General features: G+C 38.8%; 1 protein-coding gene across 1 annotated transcript in view; it reads right to left on the bottom strand.

Annotated features, from left to right (window-relative positions):
- Positions 1-25,541, bottom strand: part of UVSSA (UV stimulated scaffold protein A) — a 54,490-nt gene that overhangs the window by 14,546 nt on the left and 14,403 nt on the right. The window contains exons 7-9 of the mRNA XM_061359778.1: positions 17,436-17,544; positions 4,623-4,800; positions 3,249-3,401 (exon numbers count right to left, since the gene is read on the bottom strand). Coding sequence (XP_061215762.1) covers positions 3,249-3,401; positions 4,623-4,800; positions 17,436-17,544 — 440 coding nt within the window. The remainder of the gene's footprint in view (positions 1-3,248; positions 3,402-4,622; positions 4,801-17,435; positions 17,545-25,541) is intronic.

Here is a 25,541-nt window from a genome sequence, read left to right as displayed (position 1 = left end):
CCAGATCTTCAGGAAAATGTTCAGCAAGTCAAGTCCTTGTTGAAGACATTGATGTTATCCAGTAATGTCTTCCTAGAATAGATCTTGTTAGCGCTAGAAGAATTTTAAGCTGCTATAAAGTACAAATAACTTTCTTCTGGTAATTGAGGTGATAAAGGCAAAAGAGATAGAGTAGAGGCTACTTTAACATTAAACATTATAATGTGTTTCCACAATTTTTTTGTTTAAAATAAAAAGTTTTCAATTCTGCAAACTATAGCCTAAACAGAAAAGCTCTAAGAATCTTTATAATACACCAACATGACTTTAGTCAGACATTTGAATGAAGTATTTTAGCTTCAGGAATTATGTGGCATGAGTATACAACAGACAGGACTACAAGAATGAAATAGGTTTCTTATTTGTTTAGCTTGAAAATAATTCTGAAAACAACACTGACTGCTGGCTCTGTGTTACTAACCTTACAAACACATTAAGGGGAAAGCATTGCTAAGAAGACACCACACAGGATTTCTATGTGCAAGGTAGCCTTACAGAATCCCTTTGTAAAATTCTGGTGTCCTTTGGTGGTCTGAACTCTGCTCCCCCTCTAAATTATCAAATTACAATTACATGAGAATGAAGCAGCATTTAACAGTTGTGCATGCCAACCTTCCCAATTAAGAAAAAGACCTATTTTATATCTCCCCCTCCAAATCTGCATCCTACAAATCCCAAGAAAATGAAGATAAATATTTTACTCTATATGTCATCAATCACTATTTGGGAATTTGACTTAAAATAGCCTGATTTCTACACAGATATTCATAAATATTGTTTACTACAAGCATGGGACTTAATTTTCTCCCAGCATGACTTATACGCAGGTGAGAAAAGAACAAAGCAGTGTGAATTCCCTAAGCTTTCTGCTTTCCTGCTGTTGCAATGTAAGCAACATTGTAAAAAGGCAGAACACGAAATCTTTCAAAACAATGCATGTGACAAGTGAAACTTTTTTGTAAGAGGAATCAGAAGGAAAACAGATAATTAACAGATCATCACCCCACTCACACTCATAGAAATGACGGTTACTGATCTAGACAAATAACAGAAGTTTTAATGGAAATTACATAGTTATACATTAGGAGGAATAAAAGACAAGTAGTGGTTAACTGAAATCTAAGACTAAGTTCCTGGAGAAATGCTGCACTCCTTCAACAAATCTGTACCAACTTCATTCCTAAGCTGATGTGAAGGTTATATCAAAAACCTGAATAATGTAAATGTATGATGCATTTAGGAGGAAGAGCTAAATAAGATCATTAAAATATCCTAGTCACAGTTATAAGAACTGCTGCACCAGCTAGTTTACTTATGATCCTAATTTAATTCAAGGAGGAGGGTAGATGAGTTTGGAAGGTCCATGCTATACAAAACAGTCAGTTAAACTGGCATAGTCTCTACACAGTACAGCACTGTGCAGTATACACTCTCTTCCCCCCTAAGAAAGTACTATTAGAGCTTTCTACACTCATTTTAACAGTCCTTAAACTAACTTAGTGAGTCCTGTGAACAAAGGCAGAAGTAGGGAAAAGGGTTTGGTACAAGGTTTTTGTAAAGCCCACAGTTACCATCACCTTCTAGGGAAGGCGATAGTTCACCATTTACCAGCTGAACAAAGCTTTAGAAAATCATCTTCCTGGTAGCTGCATTCTATTAAAATCTCAATTTATTGTGAATGCTGCAATTAAGTAAATGTACTGTTAAATAGGTGAAGGAGAAAGACTCTTCCACTTCAGATTTTAAAAATTCAAATTCCATACACATTCTATATGTGTTGTCTGATTTTTAGGTTTGTTTTTTTTTCCCTAGGCATCTTCTAGAGATGGTATGTGTGCATACAGAAAACTTAAAGGATTTAGCCAATGACTTCCTTAATTTCCCAATAAATATATTTTATACCTGGGGTCAATGGTATTGTGTGCACAGAGTTACTTAAATTATCTTTAGTTAGATTGGCATATCCGTAGTTATAGACTAGGAGGTTCAGAAGTGTGCCCTCTATTTTATTGGAAAGCATAAAAATAAAACAGTACAGCACAAAGCAGACAGGCAGTGAAATATGCTTCTGATTTCACTTATGACTTGAATAACTCATTTGCAATGTAAAATAAAGCCTTACTACCTTTTTGGCATTATCACAGACAAATGCTTCTTAGAGCCCTGCTGAAAATCTTAACCATTTTATAGGCTTTGAAGAGCTTACATCCCATGAGGCAGAACCCAAAGCTTGGACCGACTGTATTAAAACACTAATATTTTGCTGGCTTTCAGTAATTTAAAAGATATTCTGTGTTTATGCAATCAGGTCCAGCAGCAAGGCTTTTCTCTTGTTCCTTTCTGCAAACACTGTGATTATGGCCTGGGTTTGTTTTTTTTGTAAGAAAACAAACTAAGGTAAAGTAATACTGCTAAGAATATAAGAGTTTGATTTGCAACTCAGCCAAGTCAATGATTTTTGCCTTATTCAAGCCAGGTATAGTACACACTGATATTAATGTTCTAGCAGACTTAATGATATTTATACACAGAGGAAGGATTTTGTATCCCAACTTTCATATAAAAATGCTAGTGCTGAAGGACTTAAAAACCTGATTGCTAGAAACAAGTTCCGATGTATATTTAACATCTCTTCTCCCCAGCATTGCTAAAGCTTTCCCAAAGTCAGCAGTGCTTCAAGACCAAGAAACAAAACCTTCCCAGACAAGAATGGAAAGTGAGAGATCCAAATTCACACCCTGTAACTGCCACCTCTTTCTTGTGTGACTGAACAAGCATACCAATTTCTTCAGTTACCACTCTAAAGGCACTCCCCAGCCTTTCTCCTACCTTGCCTGCTATTTATTTAGCCTGTAAAGTCTTCATCAGAAGGAATGCCTATCCTGCACTTGCACAGCACTTTGCATAATGAGGTACCAGTTTAAATTGGAGTAAGTGATGCCATGCTGCAGATAACAGACCAACACAAAAAGAGAAGGGGAGGAAAAAAAGTACTTTAAGCATCAAAGGATATTTAATTAGTATCACATCTTCTCAAAACAAATATCATTTAAAGGTAGAATTTCTGACTTTGTTTATGGATCCTACAACACAAGTGAAAGGAGAAAAGTAATTATCAAAAGAAATGGGAGTCACCCCACTGCATGACCTCTGAGTACACGTAAATCTATATATTTGTTTAATTTGTCTTAAAAGAAAAAGAGCATTACTTGAGAATCTTCCCAGCACTTGGCTGATCCTGTCCCCAGTAGTGAAGATCTAATCCAAAAGGCATGAGAGGAGCTTTAGCTCTTTCTTCTTCTAGTTTTTTTCTCTTACTGTCAAGCTCTTCGAAGCCTGCTGGCCCAGTAGTTGCAGAGTCACTGGAGAAAATTAATGAAAAGTCAATAGAGAACAGCAATGACCACAGCAACTCTTCGTGTTTGCACTAGATTTTCACACCAACACTATTATTATGTTAGATCTAGGACTACAATTGCTTTTACAGAGTTATTCTGTGTTGTCTTTTTTTTTGTAAGGAAAAAAGAATACAAACTACAACTCCATGCACTCTACATACAGCACACTGCACCACGAAGCTTAACTGCACATTCAGCGAGAGCCAGCTAACAGATGTTATACCATGGGTGCAGAGATCTAATAGAGACAGTAATGGATCATGCATGCTGTACATCTAACAGATGCTTCGGTAAACTCATGTCCATGTTTGTATGTCATGAGTTTGGGAGTCAAACTGATTGCAGTCTTTTCTTTTGTTGGCATAATATCATCTTGCAGGTTTATAATACTTACTGTACAATACCACTATAGAATTCATTAGTCCTCAAAATACAAGAGTACTACTGTGGAGACCTTGGGTAGTCACTGACAAAACCTCAAATGGTCTGGTTCACCTTACTGAAACATTATATTTTTAAAGTTTAAAAGTCATAATGTACACCTAAATATTCCAAACTCTGGACTTCTAATGAAGCAAACCCCTTTAACTTGGTTACATTTCAGTCTGTCAGGTTTTGGAGGCCAGTGCAGAAATATCTTTTCAGGAACACACCACTAAAGCAGATTACTCCAGTCTTATCCCCGTATCACAGATAAACGCTAGACAAGGCTGGAGTTACACCAAGCTTTGAAAAGGATTGACAACAAATACATCTTTGGAATCAGTGTAACACATTTCCAGGCAGCACTGACAGCATAAGGCAGTAGGAACCAAGAGATGGTTGAAAATACTTCCCAATGTATTATTAGGATATTTTCAGTTTAGTTGCAAATCAAAAATTACCTCAATAAATGGGGATTTTTTGTTTGCTTGTTTGGAGAGGTCACTTTATATTTTCATAGATGTCACACCAAATAAAACCTAAATCAAGTGCATAGTAAAAGATTCCTTAAGATCCTGGTGTAATCACTAACAACATCCCAAATATTAAGCACTGAATGTGCATTTAAGTAGAAAATTGTAACCAAACCAAAACCAAGACATCTTTAGCAGCTTGCCTAGTTCATGAGTGTTTTTCTGTGTGCTTCTGTGAGTGATAAATACAAGAGCAAGAGGTTTCTACAGGAATCAAAACAAAGATAACCTGGCATGTGGAGGTGGTAACTTTGGTAGTTTGTCTCTGATAAGTTTCAGTGTGGCAGCTGCACAGGTTGGATCAAGTTCATCTTCATTCACCTTCGTCTGGGTGCGGGAGCTCAGTGGAGCTGGTCCTGTTGATGTTGTCCCCACCAGGGCTTTTGGAGGTGACTGGGGTTCTAGCCCTGCAAAAGAACTTGATGTTTAGAAGTAATTCACTCCTCCCACCTTCAACACTTCACAGTGGGGCCAAACAGCTCAGGATGCTGACTACATGTTTACTGCTTTCAGCTTGCATTAGACATCAATCCCATTCACAGGGAGATATTTCTGCCTATGCATTTTTTTCTATTTTGGAACAGAAACACACTGAGTATCTAACTACAGCAAACCAACTTTTAAATTTGTATGACATGGTGTAACAACAAAGAATGATGTTACTTCACCTCAGAAGGATTTTAACAATACATGTTTGCTTTAACTGCAATACTGTTTTTAAGTTTCTAGTGTCACTTCCTGGTATGTCATTTCTGCAACTCAAGGTTATACCAAGGTAAAATAGAAGAAAGGAACTCTTAGCACTACTGTTAAACACCTAGAGTCCCAAAAGACATCTAAAAGTAGCAAAAAGCAACAGGGAAGGTATACATCAATATCCTCCTGTGCACTAAGATCAGTTCTTTGTGGTGTCTCTGCCAAAGTCCAGCTAAAAGACTATAGAGACCATTTCTGGCTGGATCACTGCAACACATGATGGACAACGTCACCTACCACGGCTGGTGGTGAAGCACACCCAGTGAAACAACAGTGTGTGTGAGGCACATCCCTGTTACTTGATCATTCTCAGCTACCATATTGACTCTTCAGAGCTGAGAAAATAAAATAGCTGTGGTTTTTTTATCTCCTGATTTCTTAAGGGGCAACACCATAGAGAAGAGTTGAGTTTGGATTTCTAAACGTCTGCAAATTATATGCATCTAAGCAGGTCTGCAGAGTTAGCTAGAGAACCTTCTTCTTTCCAGATACTAAACCACACAATTTGCTAAGATTATCTAAATGCTGGCAGAAGCCACCGCTATATCCACAGAATACACCCAAGAGACAGTAAATGTCTGAGCTACACCTGAAGAACAAACTCACTGCAAGGGAGTGCCAGGCACTGATGCCCAGCACCAGCAGCTCAGTAGTGGGGCAACTTTAATTACTCTATATGGCCAGATTAGACAGTCAGCATGGACTGTAATGATGCAATTAGACAGGCTGAGCAGTTAGACAGCACATGTCTCTACCCACTGAGCTAGAGAAGCAACTCTATTAGCTGGCAGCAGTAACAAGAACTGTTCAGCCAACGACAGCTAAAAATGGAAAGATGTGATTCCTCACACTAATAAGATAGACTGCATGTGCCCCCTTAGAAAGCCTTTTTATAAAAAACTGACTGAAATGCAAGACCCCATCCCTCAAAAAACCACCCCTAAATTAACACAAAGTCATGGTTTCACAAAATTAAACTTTTCAGCAAATTATCACAACCTTCTTATGTGAAAGCAACCAGTTTACCTAACATGTTTTAGCCATTATTTAGTTATGACTTTTAGTCTCTTGCCCACTTCTAGCCAGCCCTGAAGCTATATCCAGAAGTATTCTTGCTTTGCTAATTGTTTGCCTGTCATTACATGTATCACAAGATATCAACTAGAAAAGGAACAGCTAAGGTGGTATTCCTGAGTGGGAAATTGCAGGAGCTGTAGTGACAAGTAGCTTTAATACACAAAATATCTTCATTTCAGAGAAAACCGTATTTTTCACAAAGTTAGAGCAACTTGCCCTGATAACTTTTTCCACCTTACGAAGTCCTCCAGTAATTCATTCTGACCTTGATTTATTTGCACTGCTCATTCCCTGTAACCTATGGGGTACAACCATACAGATGGTATTGCCTGACTTGAGCAACAGGTCAAGAAGGTTGCTGAGGTGGCAACCTTAGATCACCTTGTAGGTACATATGGGTCTACCTCTTCCAAGTACCTACGATCAGCTGAGTCCTCTATCTCTCTCTAGTAGGGCATATATTGGTAACAACAAAGGAAGGTGTTTTAAGGGGAAGGTGTTTCAGGGCAGAGGCCAATAACAACAACTGTGGCAGGTGGCTTACCTGCCCCTTTCAAAACAAGATGGGGAAGGAAATCAGATGTGAAGACAGAGTCAGGATGAGAGGACATCAGCAGTTAATAAACATTAACAGAGACTTCTCTTTCTTCTCCTCACTCTCCCATGACATATCAATATAAACATCCTTCTGCTTATCTAGTGTATGACAGAGAAATGTAGACCATTTTAACAATATGGTTAAGGCAAGTACATCAGAAATGCAACTTGTATGTGATACTATTTTCCATGTCCATAGGGAGCCTCTACCCAGCTCAGGCAGGCTGATGCATTCCACCTTTCTTAAGAAAAGGTTACTTGAGCATCAGGTGAATACCCCACAGGAGTGAAAACACATCTGAGATCAGGTATTTCAACAATGCCAGTCCCCTGTCTGTCCTGGAAATACTTCAAGTAGTCAACTGTGCAAATGCTCACAGGCAGCAAACAGTGCAGACTGGACAAAGAGACATTCACCACAGTCTGACAGCAGTGTCAAACCCAGCTCTCTGGAAAACACCCCAAAACCAAAGTCCACATTCCTAAGGCAGTGTATCTTGAAGACAGTTGCTTGAGCTGTCAAATGCTACCTGCGAACTGAAGTTAGCACAGAATCATAGAATCAGCTATGTTGGAAAAGACCGCTAAGATCACCAAGTCCAACCATTATCCCAGGACTGCCAAGACCACCACTAAACCGTATCACTGACGCCTCATCTACACAGTTTTTGAACGCTTCCATGCATGGACCATGATGCAAAGAAGGATCAACCCTTTCTAATTTTTATGTTCTCAGACTGAAGATTAGAACCTGCCTACCAACTGCAGACAGATACGGGCTATCTTGTTGCTGGCTGGTGATGCTACTACTCCCTTACACAGCTGTGCCCACATCACATACTTAAATGAAAGTGCTGAACATGCCACATTCACCTTGTTATCTAACTTCTTCCCAAAGTCAACAAGGTTTTAAAGAACACTGTTAAAAAAAAAATCATTTACAGGACTAATCTGTGCCTAATTTCTAACCCTTGGAAAAGGGTCTCAAAAAAGTGAAACAGAATTAACCCAAAAGATTCTGTCATAGCCACACTTCAGAATCATCAAGATTTGGAAAAGCAAACTTCGTTTTATGACAGAAACAGTTTGAACAGGCCCTTTGGCACAAACAATGCTAGCTAAGAAAAATATGTGATAGACTATCTGTAATGTAGAATTGCTTAGACTTTATTTAGCATTTTGAATTGCCATTTGTCTCTCTATTTAATACGGGCAAGAATACCTTTCTGAACAGCAGTGTTTAAAGCAATGGTTTTGAGAACACTTGCATGTGTACTCTTTACAACCCATCTTGAAGTCAAGGTATCAGGTATGTGTCTCTCACCACACCTTTTCCTCTTCAGAGAGAATATGTGCATGTGCATTACAAGTTCTCAGCAAAAACCTATTTTTTCCTATAATGTTTATGGAAAGCCTGACTGCTTGTTCGCTACAGTAGTTTTGTTTGGAGGGGGGGAAAGGAGGGGAACAGCAGAGACAAGCAGTCAGCGACACAGAGAAAAGGCAAGAGAGATAAAACAGACAATGTGACATTTAGCTAGATAAAATCACACTCTGAAGATCAATACAGGAATTCTTAAGAGTTACAAGAACAAAATATTTTCCCATTGATTTCTTATTTCAAGCCATTAACAGAAAAATGGCTAAAGGTAGATACACTACAGCATCAGTAACTGCACCTCTACTGTGGATCTTTCTCAATAATATTTGCTTATAAAGTTGGTTTTCACTAACAGGATAAAGACAAGAGTGACTGTGCAGATTGCCCCAGCTCAATGGTATCTGAAGTCAGGGTAGGTTTTTTGTTTTAAGACATAGATGGAATTAAGTGTAGTTGCAAAAGTAAAATCCTTCTTAAGAATTCTTGTGTTTCGTGTGCTTTATTTAACACAGGTACAGTACCTGGGTTCAACTGTTCCAATAGCAGCTTTTAGAAAGAATCATAAAAACGTTCACATCCCCTTTTTTTGTTTAAATTGACCAAATGGCACCTATTTGCCTGAAGCAATAAAGTAGACCGTGTTCCCAAGATCAATCAATAGAAGGAAAGAGAGAGGCTGGGGTTTCAGCTGAAGTTAGGCTGCTGAATGCTGACGTTATTGATTTTAGCTAGTTCAGCTGGCCTTCTAATTAAAATGTAAATTTGAGAAAGAGATTATGTCCTGACAGAAATGGTGGGATTAGGGGGAGATAAAAGCCCCTCTCAGTGAAAATTCAGGGAAAGAGCAAGCCCAGGTTTCCTCAGCTGTGTGGATTTAAACGAAATCTACCCACTTCAGATTCACTAAAGTTTAATTGAAAACATGGAGATAGAATACAAACAAGTATTATGGACTTCAACTTTCCTGGAAAAAAATGAAATAAAAAAGTCTATTTCCCATTTGTTGAATCTTAGTCAAGCCAAATGTATGTGATTTGTATTAGTGCAGACATTCTCCAAGGCTGTCAGAAAAAATCCAGCAGTTCACAGACAGGATTTCCTCAGTTACCCTCTACTGTGCTCACACTGGAAAAAAATACCCTGAATGTTTTTTACTCAGGAAGCACAATAAGCTTTGGTGCTAAGTGAACAGAACTTAAAATCACAGACTGGTTTCAGTTGGAGAGGACCTTAAAATCATCCAGTGCCAACCCTTCTGCCATGGGCAGGGACACCTCACACTAAACCATATCACCCAAGGCCTCATCCAACCTGGCCTTGAACACTCCCAGGGATGGAGCATTCACAACTTCTTTGGGCAACCTGTGCCAGTGCCTCACCACCCTCACAGTAAAGAACTTTTTCCTTATATCTAAACTGAACTTCCCTGATTTAAGTTTAAACCCAATACTCCTTGTTCTATCACTACAGTCCGTGATGAAGAGTCCCTCTCAGGCATCCAACTTTGCAAAGCTTACTTCATATGGACTTGCAGGCCAGAGGGTTCAAGTCAATGTCTGGGGCATTGCTTCCAAACAGCTTCAGTGCCTCAGGATCAGCTCTGCTATCTCTCTCCAAGCACAAAGGTGTGTGTGAACAAAATTAACATAGGTGATCATACAGCAGGAAGACTTGATCATGTCTGAAGTTTCTGTTGCTCATAAGGGATGCGATTTGAATTATATGTCATCCCTGACAGATATCTGATCTTTATGAAGCCATTACAAATTTAAGGAATAGTCACTTGCGGGGTTCTCCTTTGTTCTTGGTGGGCTTTTTTTGTTCGTTTTAATTGGGATCAAGTTGCATCTCTACCTACCTAAAAAAATTAAGCTCTTTTTTAAGTTAGTATCCCTTCATCTACACAGAACGAGGAGAAAAAAACCCAAAGTGTTAGGAACAAAGCCTTAAAAGTATTCATGCAGGGATAACACTGATAAAAAATATTTTATTGTAGTACAAAACTTCCTCTTTAATTTTAGATAGACACAGTTTTTTATCTTACCCTTGAACCCCACAAAACTAATTGCTCTCAGCAGCTGCTAAGGGAAGATGCCGAAATGCCCAGAGGTGGCTTTAGTAAGTGAATTCCCACAGTACACACAAGCTGTATGTTCACACAAAGCAACTTCTCACACGGACAACTGCACATATTAATATTTGTTTAAATTCCACTACTTTTTAAAAGTTGTCTTGACAACTTGGTCTTTTATAACCAGAGGTTTCAAACAACCAAAAAAGATGCCTCCAGTGCCTTTGAATGCAGCTATGCTCACCTACATTTAGCTGAACTTTTAGAATTCTACTTTGGAAACTCAAATTAAAGAAGGAGAATAACTATGTTAGCTAACTAGAAGAGTTCATTAACATTACCAAAGAAGTGGTAAATACTCCATCCCTGGCAGTGTTCAAGGCCAGGTTAGAGAGAGACTTGGGTGACATGGTCTAGTATGAGGTGTCCCTGCCCCATGGCAGGGGAGCTGGAACTAGATGATATTAAGGTCCTTTCCAACCTAAACCATTGTATGACTCTATGACTACATTAATACTTTGTTTGGCTTACTCAAATATCAGAATAGGTTATTATTATTTTGAATTACAGAATTTGTTCTAACATTAACTCTTATTAATCAACCCTATTGTTGTTTTACAATCATAGTAAAGCATCAGAATAAATCAAAGCAGCAGAGTTTAAATTAAAACCTTTCTACACCTTCAACCTTGATCTTTTAAACTTCTTGCTTATTATTTGGCAGTCCCTGGCCATTCACAGTTCCTGTGAGGTACACAACCATCAGAAACTACACAGAAGTATATCCAACATCCTGTGCAGTCACTATAGATTTCTAAGAACTTTAGTAGGAATCAAATATATCCCATCTCCTGTCAGATTTTCTGGGAACCTTAATTACACAGAAGGACCTTGCCTGAGAGTGAGAAAGGTTTGCAGCCCATTAGGAATCAGAGGAAATGCCTGTAGTCAATACTTGTACATGGACGCAGAAGCATTTTATTGGAAGTGCTAATCATATTCTTTTGTAAATGTCAAATTCATAAAGATGATTCTATTGTATTTCACATTTCCAAGGTAGTTTTACTTTTAACTGTTGCGTTCCCTGCATGTCTTGATGGATGCCAGTTAGGAGAATAAAACTTTTAGAAACAATATGCATGGAAGCCCGCTGCTTAGCTACAGGTTAGAGTATATCTGGTCAATACAAACAAGTGCACTTCTCTGAATAAACGCCGCACAAGACATGACTTTTACTTCAAATCTGAAAATTCAATTGTGTGTTATTCTATGCAGTGTTTTATTGTTATTTCTAATACAGGCTTCAGAGGAAATGCAAAAGCTATAAACCTCCCCACCTTTAATGAATGGCTACAATAGGCAGTTTGTCCATGTTTTTTTTCTTTAGAGAGAAACATCTTTTTTAGCTCAGAGAGAGCTGCACTAGAACAGCTTTTTCAGCTGAAGCACTCCTAATTCTATGTAAAAACCAGGTGGTGACTTCTCTACTAAGGAAATAGCCTGGATTTGTACACCTTATGTGTTCAATGGAGTATAAGCCTTCTTTTCCAGCTACCATGACATTTCGTACTACAAAACCCCAGGCTACTTAACACACAGAAAAGACATGACTCAGACACCATCAGCTTAGGAAAGACAGTATGGGAACAACTTTTTTGAAGGGGGCCTACAAGGATACTGGAGAGGGACTCTTTATTAGGGAGTGTAGCAATAGGACAAGGGGTAATGGGTTCAAACTTACACAGGGGAAGTTTGGATTAGATATAAGGAAGAAGTTCTTTAACGTGAGCGTGGCGAGGCACTGGAATGGGTTGCCCAAAGACGTGGTAAATGCTCCATCCCTGGCAGTGTTCAAGGCCTGCTTGGACAGAGCCTTGGGCAAGATGGTCTAGTGCAAGTCATCCCTGCCCATGGCAAGGGGGTTGGAACTGGATGAGCTGAAGGTCCTTTCCTACCCAAACCATTCTATGATTCTATCTGACCCACAAAAGCACATTGCTCCATGATGGGAGGAAGAATTTCTGAAATGGATAAAACTAACGCTTGGGATTTTAGAACTGCAGTGTTGATCCTGATATGAAAGAAATCCCAAGTAGGTTTTAAGATGTAATATGAACTACTGAAGTAGCTATCAGGGACCTAAAAGCATTTTGGCTTAAGGCTCAAATGCAAGAGAAATAATCTGATTAACCAGATTTGAAATAATGGTTTGTGTTCTTGACCGTACAGTCACTTCCCATATAACTTTGCATAAGGATGAAACCTGACAACCAGTAGACTGCTTCCATGCTAATATTCCCAAGTCAGATGGCTTCCTCATGTCACCACTTGTAAAATAGCAACAGCACTTCCCTGTACCTCAAAGTAGTGCTGCATAAGAAAGCTCATGAACGTATGCACTCAAACACAGAGAAGAATTACCAACTGAGAAAGCCCATGAGTAGATAACAGTTGCTGGAGATGGGTGCTCTGAACTAGATCTGGGAATTGTTGTGGTTTAAGGTGGAAAAATCACACCTCTCAAAATGGATCACTTCCCATGAGGTTCAGAGCTCACTTGACAACTACACCAAGACCAATGAGGGCAGGAAGGAATATCTTACCCTGACATCAGCCCCATATTCTGTCTGTGGCATAGGAATGACAACAGAAGCTGCACAATTCCATCCCTTACCTTATCACCTTTGACTTTAAGCCAATGCATCCAACAGCTGACCAGCAAAGCCTAGAATGGGGAAAACCTAGTGGAAACAAGATTTTATCCCTCCTTAAAGCTTTCTTTTAAATGCACAATGCCTCCGTTTTTAACAGGTTCGCAATAGCAGCTACACAAGGGCACATTCCTCTTCTGTAAACAAAAGCAACATCCCTGCTGAGTACCAGAGTAACCCTGTGAAAGTTATTTTCACAGCACTGTTTCTTTTTCAGCCCAGTATTTCCATTTAGCAACACAATGTATTTAAAATGGCCCCTTTGTACCACAGGATGGCTGGTCTCTTGTCTGCAACAGACATCAGGTGCAAATGTAAATAAGGATTATACAAATGGGAGGTCGTTAAAAGTCTGGTAATGCTAATTTGGCATGACACCCCTAATGGGTTATATCTTCACACTTCAGTTATCTAATCACCTAAATTCTCTTAACAAATTTACATTTCATCTTATACATGGAAATTCAAATTGACTTGTTCAATTCTCCCTCCACCCAAACTGTACCAATGCTCAGCTCATTTATATATTAAACATCATCATCAATTTTGATATCATCAGCTACATACAGATAATGCCAGCTGCACATGTCCATATATTTATGCATACGAAGCTGCCCCATCTTTAAATATCTAATTCTTTTTTACAACCTTTTCAGATCTCAGGAGGATCACAAATACATGTATGTGCCATCAGAGATAGCATTTCAGATGGAACTTTACTTTGTCAGTAGGATACTTTGATTTTCCTAAGAGAAAGGAAGTGAATAAAGTGACTTAAAAAAAGAAATAAAAAATAGCAATTTAAATGTCACATTTGAATCAATTTCCAGAGGCCATCCAATATCTGAAGGGGGCCTACAAAGATGCTGGAGAGGGAATCCTCATCAGAGACTGCAAAGATAGGACAAAGGGTGATGGGCTCAAACTTAAACAGGGTAAGTTCAGGTTAGATATAAGGAAGAAGTTCTTTACTGTGAGCATGGTGAGGCACTGGAACAGGTTGACCAGAGAAGTGGTAAATGCTCCATCCCTGGTAGTGCTCAAGATTGGACACAGCCTTGGGTGACATGGTCTAGTGTGAGGCATCCCTGCCCATGGCAGTGGGGTTGGAAGTAGAAGATCTTAAGGTCATTTCCAACCCTAACTATTCTATGATTCTATGACGTGTTTTACAACTTTGTTTTCCTGTTTAGTACAAAAAGTTAATGTGAGGAGCTGTTCACTTCTGGTTTGTTCAGGAAGTATCTGAAGGGGGCCTATAAAGATGCTGGGGAGGAACTCTTCATTAGGGACTGTAGTGATAGAACAAGGGGTAATGTGTTAAAACTTAAGCAGGGGAAGTTTAGATTGGATATAAGGAAACAGTTCTTTACTGTAAGGGTGGTGAGGCACTGGAATGTGCTGCCCAGGGAAGTTGTGAATGCTCCATCCCTGGCGGTGTTCAAAGCCAGGTTGGACAGAGCCTTGGGTGGCATGGTTTAGTGTGAGGTGTCCCTGCCCATGGCAGGGGGGTTGGAATTAGATGATTGTAAAATCCATTCCAACCCTAACTATTCTATGATTCTAAGAGTAGCAACTCAAGGGAAAAAACACCCCTTTAAACTGTTTACACCTTCTACATAACAGAGATTTTATCTTACATGGAAGGTTTAATGCTCCAGTTGGAACATCCCGCTTGCACAGACTTCCATTTTTTTAGCTCAAAGTCCTCATGAACTAGATGTGAACTAAAGAAATGTATCAAAAAACCCATCTGAATTATGTAAAACTAAAGTAACTGCTACGATAACTGCACTTGTATATGGAATAAAGAACCATATTTAGAGGTGGCTGCTTAACACATCCAGCTCTTGATAACATGCTACTATGAAATGAATGTATCCTTGTGTGTTCTAATATGATAATTCACTTTTCTAAACAAAATGTGCCAAAGGATGCTTATTTTGGTTTTACTTATTAAAAGCATGCGGAACAGAATCTAGCAGAGCAAATTCAATTCTCCATTTTCCTCATGCAGACCTAAGATAATTACACAAGAGGCCAGATGACTTATGCAATAGTTACATATTGGCTTCTGAAATAGATTTTGAACTAGTAACTCACCAGCTGGTGCAAGAAAGCAGTCAAGTACGCACAGACAGAAAAAAGTACATGCTTAAAAGGCTGCCTGAATTATTTTCAGGAATGGTGAATTATTTTCAGACTCTTTCCCGAGCTCGAAGCTTACACAGTAACTTTAAACAACAGCAAGCAAAAGATGAACGATTCCAGGAACATCAAGATCGTTAAAAATAGCATTTAGAAAGAAATGAACCAAAAACATCAGACAAAGAACAGCCAAGTGTGACCATTAGCTCCTTGTAACTACATGTGTACAAAACAAGAGCTTTTGTTTGCTGACTGATTGGCTTCTTCATGATAATGAATTTTCCTATCAGAAATAGTTTAAATACAAATTGGGAATTTCTTAATCCATTTTATATAGATTTAAAAAAACATCCTTGAGGAGATTGTATGCTTGTTCTTTTATCCTTTTCTGTGAGAAGGAATTCAAATAGCAGCAAAGTACTTTGTGAGTGTGGTACAAAGGGTGATAACATGTTTTATTTTTCAAGTGTGTCCATGAGAAAGACCGGAGAGGAAAGGGATGAGTACATTTCACTTCCAGAGGAAGGTGACAAGTAGGAACAGAACTTTTGCATGTCAGTATTCATCAGGATGCTGCTAAAGATATGGAAAACAGGTTCCAATACCTGGAAGTATTGAGAAAATACCAGTTTTGGCACAAGGAATACTGCCAAAGGAAGGAAAAAAAACCCCAAAGATGACCCATAGCTATGTTCCTAACTTACCTCGTTTGCTCATTCATTTACTATCACTACCAACATTTTGGACTCTCATTAGCCACGTACACATAAGCTGTTCACAACTGTCTGGAAGGCTGCTACCCCTTTCTTTCATTATATTCCTTTGCTGAAAGTCCCACTGTTAGCAACAATTAGAACCCAAAAGCCTAAAGATGGTTTCAACACATACGCTAAGAGAAATGGCAAACCACATTGCAGTTACCTGCTCCCTAGGGCACTAATCTCAGTCCTCTATATTGTTGATAATTTCCACATGGAGGCATGGAGGAATGAAGACATCTACCTCCAAAAAAACCTGGTATCAGCCAGCTGGGCCTGCTGCATGTTCTTAGGTGGGGAACAGACATATACAGATAACCAATGCAGGGCTTACTTCCCAGGGTGTCCTGGTAGGTTAAGTCTAGATGGGGTAGATGGACTGCAGCACTAGCAGGACTTCACACCTGAAGACATCCTTGAACTGATCCCAGCCACTACAAGTTACTGTTACTGATCATCTTTCATTGTCTGTAGCCAAATTTGATGGTAGAAGACAGTAAAAGAATCACTTGAGCTACATCATGTTGGGTTTACACAGGCACAGCCCCTTGTTTCAGCAAAATTAAACGTTCGGCTTATACAGGTAATGCCTACAGCCTGACTTTTGATGGAAACTCTGGATATGTTAAAAATGAGCACGAACAGGATTGGAAAAAGGCACAACACAGCACCAGCCTTACACGAATACTCATGGAGAAATGCAGGAGCAAGAAACTTATACAGTGCCCAAGGTTTTGTATGCAGTGGCAGCTGCCCTCTCCTTCTCTGCAAGGTACCAAAATCTTCTGAATCTTAATATATACAATGCTACATAAAGGCAAAGCTGCAGACACTTAACAGGTTAGATGGACAAAGGAGAAGGAGTAAGGCACTGAAATCACATTATTCAAGATGAATTTTCCTCAGTAATTTCCCCTCTTGATTTCTCAAAACCACATTATAGCTTTATTTAAAAATAGTATCTTTAGAATGCATTAAAAGAAGGCAAGATTATATTTTGTCATCTGGTATGTGATCAATGGCTATAACTCTGCACTTGAAGGCAGAGCTCCATTTAACATTGTTACCTAAATACCCCTTCCCTTTTCTTTCTGAGCTGTATGTTGGCCACTCTATGAGAGGAAGTGGCTGCACATCTCAAGTGCTACTAATGCAGGTGACTGTACAAAACCTTATCCCACCTCACCAGATTGTTACCAGTATTTCCAATATTCAGGCTCATTTACAGCTTTACTTTGCAATCCCTTCACTCCCACTATGTGTTTAGTACACTCATAAGCATACGCTGTGCTGCTTCTGGCTCTAAACTACAGTGGAACATGACGGAATAAAATAAGCTTCTCGTCTCAGTTGTTCTTGCTCCTAGAAAGTATTTGTTTATCTGGAGCCAATCGCTGCTCTTGCATCTATGTAATGACTTCCTCATAGCAGGCAGAGATTACCCACACCGCTGATCACTTTATTACTTCAGAATGGCTGTTTATTTATCTTAGTGCAGCAGTAACATGCAGGGATAAAGCTTGTCGCAGCTGGGCAAACTCACCATATTCCTTACGCAGGTGGTCTGGAATGTGGGGCTCATAACCTTCCTTCTCAGGGACCTCCACAAATTCATCTTCATCCTCATCGTCATCATCATCCAAGGCTTTCATCTAGAGGCATGTTTAACATGTGAAGACTGCTTTTTGTTTACTTTCACACTGAAAATATTCCACAGACATCCTGACAGCCCTACTGAGATGTTTCCATGTCAAAAGTATTTCCCTAATTATGTATTTAATCTTTATCTGAGATTAGGCCTTTGCTTAACATTTTATCTCTAAAGTCATGCTTTACCCTAAGGGCTTCTTTAAAGCCCCTTTTATCCATTAGAACACATGCAGTCGGTGAAGCCCGAGAAAGTGTAAAGCTATAAAACAAGACCATAAAACAACCTCAACATTTTGACTTAATGAGAAAATTTTAGCCTTACCTCTTCTCCTTCCACTTATTTTACTCATTTATATGCACCCAAATAGTCTGTGGCATATTAAATAGTACCACAAAGTATTTCAGAGCTCAAAACCAGAGCAGGCACACAAAAAGGGAAGTGGATGGACTGGTAAGATAGTACTGACCAAAGAAAGACTATTCAAATCTGTATACTACAGGATTTCACTGTGTTTCTTCACAATAATTTGATGTATTAATTTCTCTACTAATTCAGTCTATCCTAACCATTCATACCATTAGACTGCACACATTACTATGGTCAATACCAACATGAGTACTTAGTCTGTGCTGCCTTCTGAAACTGAGTATCTATGACTAGCTGGAGAACAACTAACCAGGGTAATTCATTCGGGTAAGTGGCTTCCTATGTATCATTTCAGCTAGCTACTACTACGTTCGCACCAGCAAGCCTCTACACTTGTTCCTAATCTTGTTCCATACCTAAAAATGAATTTTTCTTCTAAACTACATGCAAGATAAAAGAATCTCTGCCACATATGTGGCCTGTACTATCAGAACTTTAAAGCAGCAAATGCCAACTAGCCTAAAATGGCAGCAGTGATGACAGTCTTATGCTTTATTTTCTTTAACCACCTTGAGAGTCACCTAATTCTTAACAAGAGAATTAGCACATTATTGTATATCTATTGTCCACTGTTACGAGTCTAGGAAATAATAAGGGGTATCCACTAAACCCAACCCTATCACAGGCTATCACTTTTTTCAACTGGGCTGCAGCAAAACAAGGCTTTAGATAAGGAATGGCATCAGTTTTACTATTTTCAGCAGTGTTCTCTACTTCTCTTCCTGCACCTGACTTAGGTTGATATTCCTATCAACTACTCATTGTTACAAGCATTGGAGGATGCTGCAGGTTTTGCCTGCAGCAGAATTTTCCCAATTTAATGCACTCCTCTAATCTCATGTCACAGCTGACTTCCTTTAAATCATACATATAGTCTGAAGCCAAAGAACCTAGAAACCAATGGTGGGCTACTGAATGCAGTTAAAAATATAAAAAAATAATAATGAAAAAAATAATCAGCATTTCTTTTTGGTTAATACTACTTGGAAGCTGGACTGTATTAATTTCTAACAAAGAACATTAATTGATATTAATAGATATTGATACACTTTAACATACAATGAATGGAAGGTGCAAGTTGGAAGTACAATTCTTCCCTTTGCTTAAAAATATGACTTTAAGAAGCTGCAGTTTCAGTGAAAAGATTGACTGTCCTGAAGGACAGAGTAGGTTTACTACTGCGTTCTTAACAGAGAACTTAGTCTTGATTTTACAATAAAGTCTCAGCATAATAATGTCTGAAGGTACCCAGCTGCCAAAGTCAGGTAACAACACAATGTAGTCTTTCCAGCCCAGTTGTCACTACCCTGAGAGCTGCCAACATTCAGACTATGCTGGAGGATCCTGCACCCTAGTTTACTTTTTATTTCCAACTGCCATCACTTTTCCTCCTCTGAAAGAAAGCTGCAATTCAAGCCCTACCTGGCATGGCTGAGGCAGATGCCTGCTGCAGCACAAACCAAAATAGAGCCGTAATGGAAAGAAAGAATTCTATCACCAACCACAAACTTGCAAAGCCACTAGACATGAAAGAACATCTGTGTTAAATTTCAACTTTTAGGAGATCTTCTCAATTGCCTTTAGAAAGAAAAACATAATTAGGTTTTGTAGTCTGCACAACAGAAGAGGGCTAGAGATTGAAGTTAATTTATTTGTAGTTTGGTTTCACAATTCTTCTGATGTTATCATCCCCTTTTTATCTGTTGGGCAATTTAATTAAATTCAGAAATAATATCCACTACTACTTATCCAGCTACAAGCAGTGCAACGTCATATTATCCATTCTCAGGTTCCATTTCACATTTAACAATTTAAAATTATTTCACCAAGCTAAAACTTGTCACAGGCGATCTTAAAATCACAGAATGGTTTGGGTTGGAAAGGACCTTAAGATCATCCAGTTCCAACCCCCTGCCATGAGCAGGGGGGACTCACACTAGACGGTATCACCCAAGGCTCTGTCCAACCTTGAACACTGCCAGGGATGGAGCATTCACCACTTTTTCAGGCACCCTGTGCCAGTGCCTCACCACCCTCACAATAAAGAACTTCTTCCTTATATCTAACCTGAGCTTCCTCTGTTTTAGTTCAACCCCAGTACCACTTGTCCTGTCGCTACAGTCCACGATGAAGTCTTACAACTTTGTGCCATAATGTAAAAGCTGACTTTCACATTATAAAACAGGGAAAGTAAATTTGGTGGATTTTTATTGTCTTTATTGAGAAGTCTGTAAACAAATGAACAGCAACAGGTTTAAGGATCTGAAAAATAAACTACTAAGAATAAGAAAACTCAACTCAAACTGATCATTTAACTTAAATGAACAGATTATACCTAAAATATCAGTGGGTGCAAGTAGTCATGTGCATGACATAGCTGAGAGCACTAGAAAGAGTTCAGAAGGGTTCTACCTTTAATTGCAATTGCTCCTGATCTGTTCACATGTCACTTGGGGCACGTAGCTCTCTGCATTAATACACAAAAATTCAGCAGGCTTCGCTAATCCTCAACTTGAAAACTGCCTTAGAAGCAACTCTGCTGTATTACCTGCGTGGTCTAAAACTTGAAAGCACGTGAAAAGCCTGAGGGAGAAAAAGCATAATCAGATGCAAATTCACTTTGTTTAGGTACAATCCATGGACTGTGCATTCAAGTACTATAGAAAACATTAATCATAGGAAACTGTAATTTTTGTTATCAGTCTAACACTAATCAAAAGGGAAACCTGTCACTACCACTGACCTGTGAAACGTCCCAATTATACTCTTCGGAAATGACAGGAGCACTTAACTTCCTCACTGAGTAAATGACGACAATCCATCAAGTTGGAATAACAATGAGCCACGGAGCTGAAAATTATTTTTTGTATAGAATCTACCCAGGAATTTATGAAAGGTGAAAAGCAACCCAAGGTTTTAGGGGCATTATGGCTTTCAGCTAGTGCAGCACATATCAAACACTAAACAGAATTTATGTGTTTTAATTTTCTAAAAGGTAGATGTGGACTTGGTGCTACAATGCATAACATATAATGCCAGATTTTAAATATGGGGGTCATTTTCATAAAATATTATGCGGATTGTTCACACCCTTGAATTTCCCTGGGCTCTTCCAGTAAATCTAGATTTCCTGTAGAAAAAATTAACTGCTTAGCTAACTATTGGGAATGAAGCCCCCTTTTCCCTCCAAGCAGACATGAAGTCTTTCTTTTCATGTAATCTTTAACAAGACAACACTCATCTTTTTACTTTAAAATATTCAAGTCACCACTGGTGGAAATTCAAGAAGTTGCACAGTAGTTGGGGGTAGTTGTATCTCAGTTTGCTTCCTTCCAGTGGTACTTCATCAGAACCACCCATTTATGCTGTTTTGTTCCATTCCCTTTCTACAGAGAGGAGAGCTCATACATTAACATTATTAGTTAGAAAAATGTCTTTTTTCTTCCAAGTCCACTTTTCAAACATGAAGGAAGCCCCAAAGCAAGCTCTACAGAGGCAGTGTGAGAGCTCAGCCACCCACTATCTATGTTTCTACTGTACTTAAACCTTTTCAGTCAATTAAAACAATTAAAAATTCACCAATCACAATTAAATTAAAGATTTAAGACAACATTTTGAGCAACAAACTTAGTAAATGATAATCCTTTAGGAATGAGGGGCTAGGTACCCCTCAAGTGATAAATACCACAATATAAAGCTTTTCTTCTATTATAGGGAATTAAACACCTCTAAGATAAGTAGTCAATCACCTGTTGAAGAACAGGGAACAAAAACAACAGGTCCCATTCTCAAATCCATTCTAATTATCAGGTGATATGAGGGAAATCACTAACATAGTTTGGCAGCCTTACCAGAGACAGAGGGTGAACCACCTCCTCTCTGTCACTAGAGGATGGCCCACATGAAGGGACATCAAATTCCAGACACCAGAAGCTACTTCTTTTACTATCACTGATCCTTAAGTTCCAGGGAGATGGGAAGTTTTCTGCTCAGTGTTAATCTGCTCTATAATGCTGGCAATTATTTATCTAAATGAATCATGTGTTTGCAAAACTATGTGTTGGTTTTTTTGTTTGTTGGTTCTTCTGTTTGTTTTAATGTGGTATTTTCCCTAACTAGATATCTCACTGTGAGAGGAAACAGGATTTAGCTACACAGTTTCCAGATTCTTGGGCTAAACTTATTTGTATACGAGAATATAACTTAAAATAAAAGGACAGAAAATATACATGCATTATTTTCATTGTAATCAGAGTTAGAACATCTCAATTATCCTGATTTTCATTAAAAACTCACAATAGTGCTGACTTTTCCAGCTGGACAAATGTAATCAAACCATTTGTACCCTAACTCACTAAAAACACAGATGTTTCCTTACCACTTTCCACCTTGGAGCAACCTGCTCTAGTGGAAGGTGTCCCTACCCATGGCAGGGGGTTGGAACTGGATGAGCTTTAAGCTCCCTTCCAACCCAAGCCATTCTATAACTTTATTAAAAATATTGAAAACAAACATAGGATGCCAATAGGAATGCAATCATAGCTTTACTTTAGAGTCAACACTCCAAGAGCCTCCAGCTATTAGCATAGCTCAGTGCAGCCACAGCTCCAGTTAAATGCCTTGCTCATCCATCCCAACCAGTAATAAACGCAAAATACCCTCCACCAAAAACACATGAAAAGACGTAAAGAAACCCCTTTCGTTCTCTTTCCAGTTTTATATGAACTGAGTGCAACATTGTGCTAACAGGATTTCAAAACCTGAGTCTCCAAAGAAAACAACACAATGACTGAAATACAGGGTGTAATCAGTTTATAGGACTAGAGAAACAGCATTTACTAGTGATTTTGGAAAAAAGAGGAAGGGAAAAGACAGCATAAGAAGAAGTCCTATCTACTTACTAAAACACCACTCACAAACTACAGCTGGGACCAGCAAATAAATTCTGCGTGGTATAATTAACTTGGTTGCAATCTCAATTACTTTTCAGCCAAGAAATCACTTTTGTGCAGTTTTATGTGTGTCTGTTCCCTTTTTTTTTCTTTTAGAAGAAAAAAAAAAAAAAAAAGAAAATGATGTAAGGCATTCTCAGACAAGTGAACTCTAAACTTCATTTGTCTTTCCGCAGGCTTGATGGCTATGCATTTAAAAACCCATTCTATCTTATAAACTAAAAATTAAATGTACTCAGCTGTGATGGTCGTCATTGCATCTGCTATTTATATGCTAATACCCTCCCTGGAAGATCTTGCAAATTATTCCACCATGCCAATATCTCATGTGCATCTACTCAAAGCCAACTAAATATTTTCGAGAGGCAGAAGATTTTGGTTAGGGAACCAGAATATTTATTGCTGTGGAATCTAGTTAAAGGGGCAACCTTAAGCAAATACATTTTTTATTTGCCTGTAACACAAAACATACTTCAGTCATCTGAAAGGAAATCTGGGGATATTCTATGTAAGCAAATAGTGACTGGGTAAAAAGAATTTCTTCAGCACCAGTAATAAAAACAGAATAGTCAAACAGTGTATCTTACATGTTAAGGGCTTTCACAAGTTCCTCCTTTTCCATCCTTTTATATTAGGATGATGTGGAAATAAGTGTTGGCATTTTGGCAGATTTCAGATCCATGCTTGAGTTTTCCTGTGTGCAACACAAGGAAAACAAACTACTAAAAGAGCTGTATTTATAGGGACCTCCCATATAGACCCCCTCCCCTTTGCTCTGTGATTTGAGCATAAATTCAAACCTCAATGACTGCAAATTAGATATGTGGTCCAGGCAAATCACATTTTATGTTAACCAGTAAAAGTATCACTCTTCATTCTATTTGTAGTTGCCCAACAGCACATCAGCTACTTGGCCAGGCTGACTTTTATTTAGGAATGCATATTTCACACTTTCATAATTTCCACAAGTTAGGAAAAATGCTTAAAGGGTTCCAGCCAAACACTTAGCCTAAGGGTAATGCTGGAGAACCAGTGAGCCTTGCTCCAAATTGCTTTAGCAATAGAAACTACCTAATGGACCAGCTTCCCCTTAAAGCAATGCACATTGGCCAGAGTCCGTGAGTATTGCTGGAGTCCTGGAGGTGCAAGTATGAAGCTTACTCAAGACATGTGCCAAAGCCCTTGCCACCCTACCCAGTGATCAACACAACTTGGATACATACACTGGGAGGTCAATAGTGATGGGGAGCATTGCACAAAATCTGTATCACTCTGTGTTACTACCTGCTGCATTTCTGGACCCCAGCAGGCTCCAGGTCCCAGATAGGGTTAGGAGGGATTTTAATAAAAAGCAGCAAAATGATCACCCAAAGAGACCAGCTGGTCTTAAGGTGCAAGACAGTTAAAACACCTTTAGAACTTCATGAATATTGTTCACAAGAAATTAGTATGTCCAATATACCAAATGGACTTGCATGTACATTTACAGTTTTAAAGTACAGCAAACAAAAGGTAGTCTGGAAAACTGGTGCATTTAACAAAACTCATCTCAGGAAGATACTGCAAGCCAAGTTTAGTACTTGTTTAGCAATAACCATTCAAGATATACCCTCAGATGTATTTTCATACCTTGCTACCTGGGCTCCCACCATCCACCAAAACCAACAGATGAAGTTCTCTTGCACAGCTGAATTTTTCTTCATAAAATAAATACCTCATTCAGGGGAGATACAACAGTTTTATTTAAACTACCAAAGGTCTCCAAAGTCTAACACCACCTTTCCTGTCCACGTGCCTGAGCACTAAGCCAGAAGTCTGCTACCTTTCATTATTAAAGCGAATAAAGTTCCAACATAAAACCCCAAAATATTGCTACAAATTTCTGCTGGCCACCTGTATTTGATACCTATATTTAATTTGTTTTATCAAAACTAACTGAAGTGTTAGTCCCTTAAATATACTTCCTCATAGTTACTGCACATATTCCAGGCACTACATCTTGTTACACAGTAAACAGTAATATATTTTATAGTATCTGGTATCATTTCTTCCTATCATTTCTTCTTTATAACTCACACTGTTAGAGGACCTGAGCATGTATCACTCCATCAGTCTGAGTCTGATTAAGTAAATTTACTCTGAGTAAAGACTGACCTTCATAATTAGATCTGCATTACCCAAGTTTATTCAGTTACTGAAAGGGACAGTCTCACTGGGCACATAATGCTGCTACAAAAACCTCTGGATTAGGTTTAAGTTAGTTCAGGTCCCTGCTGCAACAGGAGGCACTGGGAATCAAGAGGGAGGAACTGACAGGACTGTCCCTTTGGATTGCTGCTCATGTTTACATCATCTTTAAGCCAAAGATGGTCACTACCAGAATGTTAAGCTGCTTCCCTGTTCAGCTCCCACAAGCAGTACAACAGCCACCCATGCAAGAACACCCACCTGCTAAGAAATAGTTTTAATAGCTACATAACACACTAAGAAATACCTGGCAGAATTTGATTTCTAATGTTTCAGGAATTGTAGAATGGATTAAATAAGTTTAACAAAGGAAAAGGCAAGCATAAAATAGTGTTGCACACAGAACTGGGCCTTAAAAACCAAACTTGTTTTC

The sequence above is a fragment of the Neopsephotus bourkii genome, unplaced genomic scaffold, assembly GCF_033783945.1.
Source record: "Neopsephotus bourkii isolate Nb327-2 ecotype Australia unplaced genomic scaffold, CSIRO-AGI_Nbou_v1 NB_994, whole genome shotgun sequence".
NCBI lineage: Eukaryota > Metazoa > Chordata > Aves > Psittaciformes > Psittacidae > Neopsephotus > Neopsephotus bourkii.
The sequence above is the reverse complement of the archived record's forward strand: the minus strand, read 5'-3'. Positions and strand labels throughout refer to the sequence as shown.